At 40.0% G+C, this 12,665-nt stretch overlaps 1 protein-coding gene across 1 annotated transcript in view; it reads right to left on the reverse strand.

Annotated features, from left to right (window-relative positions):
- Positions 1 to 7,711: 7,711 nt before the first annotated feature.
- Positions 7,712 to 12,665, reverse strand: part of LOC100337390 (ATP-binding cassette sub-family C member 4-like) — a 209,452-nt gene continuing 204,498 nt past the window's right edge. The window contains 1 exon segment of the mRNA XM_059892309.1: positions 7,712 to 11,415. Coding sequence (XP_059748292.1) covers positions 11,308 to 11,415 — 108 coding nt within the window. The 3' untranslated portion in view covers positions 7,712 to 11,307.

The following is a 12,665-nucleotide window of genomic DNA, read 5'->3' on the forward strand; positions in this document are numbered from 1 at the left end:
TTACTTGCTTAGCCAGGTGCTTGCCAGATATTTCTACTTTGAAAATATAATTCTTTCCTAAAGAATTAGTCTGAGAAGATACTTCGAGTCCATGAAAATGCTGACTCCTCCAACCCCCGAACTTTCACTGTACATTCAGACAATGATGAATTTTGTCTGAATTATTTATGACAAGGATGGCTGCTACTTTTCTGTCAATCTGTCTACATTTGTCAATTGACCTTCTACTGCAAAAAAGGGCTTTCCCTTCCTATTATCTATTTTATGTCTTATAAAAATCAGTATAAACTCATGGATTTTTAAAATTTTTAGTGTTGTAAAATGTAGCGTTTAAAAGCCATCAGTCCTCTGTTTATCATTATTTACTTATGACATTTCTAGTGTGAGATAAACTCCATTTCAGAGACTCATTTTTTGTCTGGGTAGTCTGCAAAATTCAGATGAATGGATAAGAAAGCTGTGGTACATATACACAATGGAGTATTACTTAGCCATTAAAAAAGAATACATTTGAATCAGTTCTAATGAGGTGGATAAAACTGGAGCCTCCTATTATACAGAGCAAAATAAGCCAGAAAGAAAAACACAAATACAGTATACTAACTGCAAGGAGATCCAACCAGTCCATTCTGAAGGAGATCAGCCCTGGGATTTCTTTGGAAGGAATGATGCTAAAGCTGAAACTCGTGTACTTTGGCCACCTCATGCGAAGAGTTGAGTCACTGGAAAAGACTCTGATGCTGGGAGGGATTGGGGGCAGGAGGAGAAGGAGACGACAGAGGATGAGATGGCTGGATGACATCACTGACTCGATGGACGTGAGTCTGAGTGAACTCCGGGAGTTGGTGATGGACAGGGAGGCCTGGCATGCTGCAATTCAGGGGGTCGCAAAGAGTCGGACACGACTGACCGACTGAACTGAACTGAACTGAATGCATATATATGGAATTTAGAAAGATGGTAATGATAACCCTGTATGCAAGACAACAAAAGAGACAGATGTATAGAACAGTCTTTTGGACTCTGTGGGAGAGGGTGAGGGTGAGATGATTTGGGAGAATGGCATTGAAACATGTATAATATCATATGTGAAACGAATCGCCAGTCCAAGTACAATGCATAACACAGGGTGCTCAGGGCTGGTGCACTGGGATGACCCAGAGGGAAGGGATGGGGAAGGAGGTGGGAGAGGGGTTCAGGACAGGGAACACTTGTACACCCGTGGCGGATTCATGTTGATGTATGGCAAAACCAATTCAATATTGCAAAGTAATTAGCCTCCAATAAAATAAATAAATAAATAAAGGGGGAAATTACCTAAAAAAAAAAAAAAAGTTTTTCATGTAATGTCCTCCAGAATTAAATATGATAAGCTTTTGGATCAAACACTGTTTTGGAATACCCAAGGCTTCCACCTATTGGAATGGATACTTGTGAGCATGGTTGCTGAGTGAAAGAGTGAATTCAGTCAGAACCATCCAATGTAAACTTCTTGTAGAACATTCTTAGTGTGCCTAAGTCTTAACCTTGGTTCTTCTTAAAAAAAAAAAAAAAATCACACATCCCAGTTTGACTCCTAAGTCAAATCAGATGGGCCTGAAGTACAGATGAAGGTCTCATAGGGCTGGGGCATGTGATTCCTATTAGTAATGTTATTTTTTAGGTCTAAATTCAAATAAATATATATTTCTCCCAGTTTTCAACACATATTGCTGTTCTAGTTTTTTTTAAGAAAAGAAACACTTTCCTTAGAACATTAGGTTTAAAAAACAAAAACTCAGTTAATCCATATTCTTTCTACTTTTAAAGGAAAATTAATAGCTTACACTTAAAACCTTGTATTTTAAAAATCTCTGAAGGTTTAAAAGTGGTCTGTTGTGCTTCCAGAGACCTTCTTCAAACTTAGGACAATGCTGTTGATTCAAGAATAGAATCGGTAAAAATACATGCACAGTATTGTTTTTAGACTTGAAACAAACACTTTAAACTTAAACAGGAGTTTACTTATTTCTAACTTTTTAATGCTATTAAAAATCTGATCACGCAGACCACAGCCTTGTCTAACTCAATGAAACTAAGCCTTGCCATGTGGGGCCATCCAAGACAGGCGGGTCATGGTGGAGAGGTCTGACAGAATGTGGTCCACTGGAGAAGGGAGTGGCAAACCACTTCAGTATTCTTGCCTTGAGAACCCCATTAACAGTATAAAAAGGCAAAAAGATAGGAGCTGAAAGATGAACTCCCCAGGTCGGTAGGTGCCCAATATGCTACTGGAGATTAGTGGGGAATTAACTCCAGAAAGAATGAAGGGATGGAGCCAAAGCAAAAACAACATCCAGTTGAGGATGAGACTTGTGATAGAAACAAGGTTCAATGCTATAAAGAGCAATATTGCAGAGGAATCTGGAATGTTAAGTCCATGAATCAAGGCAAATTGGAAGTGGTCAAACAGGAGATGGCAAGAGTGAACATCGACATTCTAGGAATCAGCAAACTAAGATGGATGGGAATGGGTGAATTTAACTCAAATGACCATTATATCTACTACTGTGGGCAGGAATCCCTTAGAAGAAATGGAGTAGTCATCATAGTCAGCAAAGAGTCCAAAATGCAGTACTTGGATGCAATCTCAAAAACGACAGAATGATCTCTGTTCATTTCCAAGGCAAACCATTCAATATCACGGTAGTCCAAGTCTATGCCCCAACCAGTAATACTGAAGAAGTTGAAGTTGAATGGTTTTATGAAGGCCTACAAGACCTTTTAGAATTAACACCCAAAAAAGATGTCCGTTTATTATAGGGGACTGAAATGCAAAAGTAGGAAGTCAAGAAACACCTAGAGTAACAGGCAGATTTGGCCTTGGAGTACAGAATGAAGCAGGAAAAGGCTAATAGAATTTTGCCAAGAGAACACACTGGTCATAACAAACACCCTCTTCCAACAACACAAGAGAAGACTCAACACATGCACATCACCAGATGGTCAACACCAAAATCAGATTGATTGTATTCTTTGCAGCCAAAGATGGAGAAGCTCTATACAGTCAGCAAAAACAAGACTGGGAGCTGACTGTGGCTCACATCATGAACTCCTTATTGCTAAATTCAGACTTAAGTTGAAGAAAGTGGGGGAAACCACGAGACCACTCAGATAGGACCTAAATCAAATCACTTATGACTATAGAGTGGAAGTGAGAAATAGATTTAAGGGACTAGATTTGATAGACAGAGTGCCTGATGAATTATGGACGGAGGTTCATGACATTGTACAGGAGACAGGGATCAAGACCATCCCCAAGAAAAAGAAATGCAAAAAAGCAAAATGGCTGTCTGAGGAGGCCTTGCAAATAGCTGTGAAAAGAAGAGAAGTGAAAACGAAAGGAGAAAAGGAAAGATATACACATTTAAATGCAGAATTCCAAAGAAGAGCAAGGAGAGATAAGAAAGCCTTCCTCAGCGATCAATGCAAAGAAATAGAGGAAAACAATAGAATGGGAAAGCGATATTACAAGGAAATTACAGAACCCAAGGGAACACTTCATGCAAAGATGGGCTCAATAAAGGACAGAAATGGTATGGACCTAACAGAAACAGAAGATATTAAGAAGAGGTGGCAAGAATACACAGAAGAACTGTACAAAAAAGATATTCATGACCCTTATAATCACAATGGTGTGATCACTCACACTCACCTAGAGCCAGACATCCTAGAATGTGAAGTCAAGTGGACCTTAGGAAGCATCACTATGAACAAAGCTAGTTGAGGTGATGGAATTCCAGCTAAGCTATATCAAATCCTAAAAGATGATGCTGTGAAAGTGCTGCACTCAATATGTCACCAAATTTGGAAAACTCAGTAGTGGCCACAGGACTGGAAAAGTTCAGTTTTCATTCCAACCCAAAAGAAAGGCAATGTCAAAGAATGCTCAAACTACTGCACAATTGCACTCATCTCACACACTAGTAAAGTAATGCTCAAAATTCTCCAAGCTAGGTTTCAACAATACATGAACCATGAACTTTCAGATGTTCAAGCTGGTTTTAGAAAAGGTAGAGGAACCAGAGATCAAATTGCCTACACCCTCTGGATCATTGAAAAAGCAAGAGAGTTCCAGAAAAGCATCTATTTCTGCTTTATTGACTATGCCAAAGCCTTTGACTGTGTGGATCACAATAAACTGTGGAAAATTCTGAAAGAGATGGGAATACCAGACCACCTGACCTGCCTTTGAGAAACGTGTATGCAGGTCAGGAAGCAACAGTTAGGACTGGACATGGAACAACAGACTGGTTCCAAATAGGAAAAAAAAAAAAAGTACGTCAAGGCTGTATATTGTCACCCCGCTTATTTAACTTATATGCAGAGTACATCATGAGAAACACTGGGCTGGAGGAAGCTCAAGCTGGAATCAAGATTGCCTGGAGAAATATCAAGAACCTCATATAGGCAGATGACACCACCCTTATGGCAGAAAGTGAAGAAGAACTAAAGAGCCTCTTGATGAAAGTGAAAGAGGAGAGTGAAAAAGTTGGCTTAAAGCTCAACATTCAGAAAACGAAGATCATGGTATCTGGTCCCACCACTTCATGGGAAATAGATGGGAAAACAGTGGAAACAGTGTCAGACTTTATTTTTCTGGGCTCCAAAATCACTACAGATGGTGATTGCAGCCATGGAATTAAAAGACGCTTACTCCTTGGAAGGCAAGTTATGACCAACCTAGATAGCATATTCAAAAGCAGAGACATCACTTTGCAAACAAAGGTCCATCTAGTCAAGGCTATGCATAGTTTTTCCTATGGTCATGTATGGATGTGAGAGTTGGACTATAAGGAAAGCTGAGTGCCGAAGAATTGATGATTTTGAAGTGTGGTCTTGGAGAAGACTCTTGAGAGTCCCTTGGACTGCAAAGAAGTCCAACCAGTCCATCCTAAAGATCAGTCCTGGTTGTTCATTGGAAGGACTGATGTAGAAGCTGAAACTCCAATACTTTGGCCACCTGATGCAAAGAGCTGACTCATTGGAAAAGACCCTGATGCTGGGAAAGATTGAGGACAGGAGGAGAAGGGGAAGACAGAGGATGAGATGGTTGGATGGCATCAGCAACTCAATGGACATGGGTTTGGGTAAATTCCAGGAGCTGGTGATGGACAAGGAGGCCTGGTGTGCTGTGGATCATGGGGTCACAAAGAATCGGACATGACTGAGTGAACTTAACTGAAGTGAAAATATTGATAATGTACAATAGGGCCTTTTGAAAGCCTGTGTGCTCTAATTTTAAGTTCAATATGATGGTAACAATTAATAAAGTGGATAGTGCTATAAAGGGTAGTACTGATTGACAGCTAATGCCATATACAGCATTGTTCAAAAGCATTGAACATATCCCACATTGTTTCTTATATGTCTGGGATTATCTAACTTTACATTTTCAGCCCATTGCTACCTAATCAATGATCCACTATGCACGGCTAATGTGCAGCTCAGCCATGGGCCCTTACCCCCATTGTGCAACCCTCACATTGGTCCCCAGGGTGTTCAGGATCCCACCCATCCTGAGGGTGGATGTCACAGCAACACAGATGTTCGTGAGTTTCTAGCTTTTTTGAATTTCCTCTACTTACTTCTAACTGGGTTACAAACAGGTCATGAACTGGCACTAGTGCACAGTCCACACTGTGAGGATCACTGTCACAGTTAATCTTTGCAGCAGCCCTCTGTGAATCATACTATCCCCACCTCAACTTTCAAAGACACTGAACCACAGTGGGCTTCCCAACCTTCAGATCAGATCAGATCAGATCAGTCGCTCAGTCGTGTTTGACTCTTTGCAACCCCAGGAATCGCAGCACTCCAGGCCTCCCTGTCCATCACCAGCTCCCAGAGTTCACTCAGACTCACGTCCATCGAGTCAGTGATGCAATCCAGCCATCTCATCCTCTGTCGTCCCCTTCTCCTCTTGCCCCCAATCCCTCCCAGCATCAGAGTCCTTTCCAATGAGTCAACTCTTCACATGAGGTGGCCAAAGTACTGGAGTTTCAGCTTTAGCATCATTCCTTCCAAAGAAATCCCAGGGCTGATCTCCTTCAGAATGGACTGGTTGGATCTCCTTGCAGTCCTAGGGACTCTCAAGAGTCTTCTCCAACACCACAGTTCAAAAGCATCAATTCTTCGGCGCTCAGCCTTCTTCACAGTCCAACTCTCACATCCATACATGACCACAGGAAAAACCATAGCCTTGACTAGACGAACCTTTGTTAGCAAAGTAATGTCTCTGCTTTTGAATATGCTATCTAGCTTGGCCATAACTTTCCTTCCAAGGAGTAAGCGTCTTTTAATTTCATGGCTGCAGTCACCATCTGCAGTGATTTTGGAGCCCAGAAAAATAAAGTCTGACACTGTTTCCACTGTTTCCCCATCTATTTCCCATGAAGTGATGGGCCCAGATGCCATGATCTTCGTTTTCTGAACGTTGAGCTTTAAGCCAACTTTTTCACTCTCCACTTTCACTTTCATCAAGAGGCTTTTGAGTTCCTCTTCACTTTCTGCCATAAGGGTGGTGTCATCTGCATATCTGAGGTTATTGATATTTCTCCCGGCAATCTTGATTCCAGCTTGTGCTTCATCCATCCCAGCATTTCTCATGATGTACCCTGCATATAAGTTAAATAAACAAGGTGACAATATACAGCCTTGATGAACTCCTTTTCCTATTTGGAACCAGTCTGTTGTTCCATGTCCAGTTCTAACTGCTGCTTCCTGACCTGCATACAAATTTCTCAAGAGGCAGATCAGGTGGTCTGGTATTTCCATCTCTTTTAGAATTTTCCACAGTTTATTGTGATCCACACAGTCAAAGGCTTTGGCATAGTCAATAAAGCAGAAATAGATGCTTTTCTGGAACTCTCTTGCTTTGTCCATGATCCAGCGGATATTGGCAATTTGATCTCTGGTTCCTCTGCCTTTTCTAAAACCAGCTTGAACATCAGGAAGTTCACGGTTCACATATTGCTGAAGCCTGGCTTGGAGAATTTTGAGCATTATTTTACTAGCGTGTGAGATGAGTGCAACTGTGTGGTAGTTTGAGCATTCTCTGGCATTGCCTTTCTTTGGGATTGGAATGAAAACTGACCTTTTCCAGTCCTGTGGCCACTGCTGAGTTTTCCAAATTTGCTGGCATATTGAGTGCAGCACTTTCACAGCACCATCTTTCAGGATTTGGAATAGCTCAACTGGAATTCCATCACCTCCACTAGCTTTGTTCATAGTGATGCTTTCTAAGGCCCACTTGACTTCACATTCCAGGATGTCTGGCTCTAGGCCAGTGATCACACCATTGTGATTATCTGGGTCATGAAGATCTTTTTTGTACAGTTCTTCTGTGTATTCTTGCCATCTCTTCTTAATATCTTCTGCTTCTGTTAGGTCCATACCATTTCTGTCCTTTATCAAGCCCATCTTTGCATGAAATGTTCCTTTGGTATCTCTAATTTTCTTGAAGAGATCCCTAGTCTTTCCCATTCTGTTGTTTTCCTCTATTTCTTTGCATTGATCGCTGAAGAAGGCTTTCTTATCTCTTCTTGCTATTCTTTGGAACTCTGCATTCAGATGCTTATATCTTTCCTTTTCTCCTTTGCTTTTCACTTCTCTTCTTTCACAGCTATTTGTAAGGCCTCCCCAGACAGCCATTTTGCTTTTTTGTATTTCTTTTCCATGGGGATGGTCTTGATCCCCGTTTCCTGTACAATGTCACGAACCTCATTCCATAGTTCATCAGGCACTCTCTCTATCAGATCTCGTCCCTTAAATCTATTTCTCACTTCCACTGTTTAATCATAAGGGATTTGATTTAGGTCATACCTGAATGGTCTAGTAGTTTTCCCTACTGTCTTCAAGTTAAGTCTGAATTTGGCAATAAGGAGTTCATGATCTGAGCCACAGTCATCTCCTGCTCTTGTTTTTGCTGACTGTATAGAGCTTCTCCATCTTTGGCTGCAAAGAATATAATCAATCTGATTTCGGTGTTGACCATCTGGTGATGTCCATGTATAGAGTCTTCTCTTGTGTAGTTCCCAACCTTAAGAGCCCACATTTACCAGGTAGCAGAACTTGAATCCATAGCAAATCAGTGCCCAGAGGAGCCAGTATTCGTCCCTGACTCCAGAGTTTGTGCTTCTCCCCGTGTGCTTGTGTCATTTTAACTACATGTGCAGGAAGAACAGTTTGGTTTAGGCCATCAGATGTGGACCTCCTCAAGTACACTTTCTTCAATCTACAAATCTCCTTCATCCACACCCATCCTGTTATGCTCTTCTGGTGATAAGAATAACCAAGGTCAGTGATTCCACCCTGGGTCTTTGGATGCTCTTAGTCCGTCCATCATCCCAACCAAAGCGATGGTTCAAGAGCAGAAACTATATTCAATTTTCAGACAAAGAAGCTGAGATTCAGAGGTTGAGATGCTTACCTGAGCATGTAACTAAGACTACATGACTGTAAGTGTCCAGAGCCTATTTTGTCAAGGATGGTGCCATTCTAATGTCCTGGCACCTTGGGTGGTAACTGCTTTCCCACACCCACAGTGCTAGTGAGTAGTAGAGAAAGAACCCACAGATCAGTGTGACTGACTCCAAAACCAGGGCTTTCTGTTATCCCAGGCTACCTCTTAAAAGCTCAAAATTATAAAATTGAGAAGGAAGGCTTGCTCTAGGTTATCATTTATTCATTCAACAAACATTTGCTGAGCACCCTCTATGTACAGATACTCTGCTGGAAGACATAATTAAAAAGTGAACAGGGCACAGTTTCAAGTGCCCTATACTAGATGAGAAAAAGACCATGTGTAACCAGTCACACTCAGGGCAGGCTACATGCATAACAGAAAGAACAGGCCCCTTGTTTAAAAATAAAGTATCTCAAGATGGTGACAACAGGACACTAACCAAGTATGGTTCAGTTTAACATGAGAGGCGCTCAGAGTAATACACAAATCTGAGTTACCTAGGATGATGACTGATCTTAATGTGACTTCCTAGAAGAGGCGACAACTGGGCTGACCCTGGAGAATGAGGATTTCTCTACTACATGGACCTTCTCAGACCAGAGGGTATTGAGGAGAATCGCTGAGTCATCATTTTGCCTTAAACATCAGTCATCAAGAGTTTCCCCCACAGTACACCCTCATCACCTACCTCTGGAGCTGTGATACATGCCCAGGGAGAACATGAAGACATACTGTCCTGACCTCCCTTCAAGGACTTGTTATCCAGCAGCTGTTAGTGCTGCCAGTGGGTAACCTTAAACCACTAGCCCCTGTGGGGGCAGCCTAAGTGCAATGATCCATCCAGATGGAGGTATAAAGGCCTGGTCATTGAATGTGTCAGGACAACCCTGAAAGGTCAGCATCACTCCAAACTCTCATGGGGTGAGCTCAGGTCGTCTGGCCAGTGATCCAGCCTGATCCTTCCCTCTGCTTTACCCTGTTTCTTCCCTCCTGATTCCACAGTGTTGACCCCAAGGGCACCCCCAATACACATCCCAGAACTAAACTCCATCCGAGTCTGCATCCCAGAAAGCCAGCCTGCAACACGTATCAGAAAACATTCCAGTATTCAGGGAGGACTTTTATTGAAAATTACTGGTTACACATGTACATATAACATTTTAAAAAACCCCAATAAAATACAAAATGGTAGAAACAAGGACCTTTAGTGTGAATGTGGTTACCTTTGGTTTAAAATTCACAATCTAATGTTGTCTGACCAAATGAAATTAAGTTATATATTAATAACAAAAGAAAACTATATGTTGAACCATATGAAACTGCTACTTTATAGCTTATAAAAAGATTGAATGTTAGCAGTTCCACATGGCTGAATCTAATAAAAAAATCCATTAGCATTTGAAATTTAGAGAACATTATACTCATGAATAACTCATGGGTAAAAGATATAGTTAATTAATTAAATTAGGAATTAGAAAATACATAATACTATGGCTATTGACGGTGGTGAGTACCAAAACTTGCAGATTGTAGCTAAAGTGGATTTTAGGGGGGAAAAGTCAGCTTTATATATTTATGTTAGAAAAATAATGATGTTAATCTCTTTTCAATTTAAGAATTTAGAGGAAAAACCTCAAAGTTAAGGAAAAGTTGAAGGAAAGAATCATATGATGAACTAGGGGAAAAAGAGAGCATCAATCAAGCAGAAAGGTGATTCTTTGAAAACATGAAAAAGTTATACAAGATAATTCATAAAAAAGAAGGCTAAAATAAAATTAAAAAGCCAAAAGAACACAGTTAGAGATGCTGCAGAGATTAAACATATAAGACATTGTGAATAAATGTATGCCAATCAAGCTCAAAACTCACAGGAAACAGATTCCTCCTAGAAAAATGAAACTTATCAAAATGACTCTGCAGAAATAACACACTGAAGAGGAAGCACATAATTACCAAAAGTTACCCAGACAATGTGGCTTCACAATACTGTCAATGTGATTAATGCCACTGGATTATGTGACTGAAAATGGTTATATGGCAAAATTTATTTAACCTCTGCACCACCAGGGAAGCCTTATGTTATATATACTTTACCACAATTTTTAATGTAAAAAAAATAAAATCCTCTATCTAGAAGACAGTCTAGCACATGTCTGTCCTTCATTAGCAAATCCCCTAGAAGGGCTCCTATTTTAAGAAAGCGTATTTTCTCTTTCTTCTCTTTCAGAACATATGATATTGTCCTTCTGTATTTAACCATATACCCCCCCCCTTTTTTTTTTTTGGTTACTTAAACTATAGTATATTGTATGTTTATCCTATCAGTTTTCTCTATAGTATTTTAATCAGAGGTCTTTTGGTGGGAAAATGGATCCTAGTCATGTTAAAGGAAGTGGACACAAAACAGTAACTTCACACAGTCTTCAAATAAACAGAATCCCTGATATAATTGGAAAGTAATATGTAATTCGGGGAACAGTAAAAAAACATCTGTGACAACTTTGTCTCAAATCTTAGAAAATGAGTTTGGCTCTGGAGTCTCTCAAGACACAAAACCTGGGAGACAGCTTTTATTGGTGGCCTGCACCTCTGATTTGGATAAGAAAGCAAGTAATATAACATTTAAATAAACATCATAAATCCTTTTTCAAGAGATTGAAATCACTGAGGTTGGAGATCTCCCATTTTGTAATGTGTAAATATTTGTTGCTGGTGTAAAAAAAAAAAAGTAGAATATAGTTTATGCAGTGCAAAACCTATTGGAAAAAGGCCTTTGGAATAGACATGAACTCATGGGAGAATCACAGTGTTGACTCAAAAATTGTGAAGGCTGAGGGCTGTCCACTGGAAACATTCATAACCACATGGTCACTGTGAGTGATATCTGGCTGTCTCCTTTTGAAGTACGCCTGAGGGAAAAAAAGACAAAAACAACATGTGTAAAAGTTTTAAAGTCCTCCTCCTAAGGCAACACATTTCCAGGTTTCCTTCCTCATGTGCAGCAATCATATTACTGTTGGAGGCACAGTTTTAAAAAACCAGGGCTGTATTTATTCTATGGAGGAAGTAGCCCCATTAAAACCCTCAGTGGGGCTGGACGTAATGCCAAATAACCTGTAGATCTACTAGATTTCTGATCATTCTGATTCACAGATATGCTTTATCACTACAGTAAATTGACATGCAAAATCATTTTATTCCCTGAAATAAATTAAAAACAGGGTAACAAAGAGGATAGGAAATCTAACATCTGAACAGGGTTTGTTATTTTCACACATAAAAGGAGCATAACAGATTTGGATATTAATATTGGGTTATTATCTTTATATTTTATAAACTCTGATTGACAAGCACTGAAACACTGGCATATATGTATGAAATATCCTGGTGTTTAATTTGTGTGGCAAAGCAGTTATAGTCCTATAGAAATGTGACCTGTGGATAGTGGGTTCCAAGAATGAAAAGAAAAGCAAATGCTTTAAAAATGACTCAACCAAGAGACTTCTCTAAAATATAAGATGATACCCAACAATAGGACAGATCTCTGCCAGACCTTTGAGCTCTTGAATTCTACCAGATTCTAGCTGAACTGGAAGAGATACTGGTTTCTCAGTGTATAATCAGAACACAAAGGAAAGGAAATGCTGTCAAGTTCCACAATCATCAGGTTTTAGTAGCTGTATTGTATCTCAGTTCCTTACAGATGCACATAACAAAATAAAATAATGTCAGGGCTTGTGAAACCTTCTCTGAACATGTTTGGGCAAAAAACAACTTCAAGTGAAACTCTTTCCTCAAAGAAGAATGTGAAAAATTTCATTTGAGTCTTTAAAACAAAAAATGTATCGTCTATCAGAGGCTAACTCATGTCACAAACTGAGTTGCTTAGACATATGATTACAGGTCTCTTTTATAGAACCTGACCGCAAGTGCATTGTGGGTGCTGTAAACAAAGGTATTATGAGACAGAATGAACTTCACACACGAAACAGAAAAGCACTAGGACACCTACCTTCATAGTAAGTGCACTTTCTTACTCTCTTGTTGCTAACATATCCTGCTCTGCACATGAAATGCTAAATATTTAAATGTCACTTAAGGGGAAAAATAAACCCTCCAAGAATGCTTGGGGCCACTGGCTGCACTGGCTGAAATCTGA

Source organism: Bos taurus, chromosome 12 (assembly GCF_002263795.3).
Source record: "Bos taurus isolate L1 Dominette 01449 registration number 42190680 breed Hereford chromosome 12, ARS-UCD2.0, whole genome shotgun sequence".
NCBI classification, from domain to species: Eukaryota; Metazoa; Chordata; class Mammalia; order Artiodactyla; family Bovidae; genus Bos; species Bos taurus.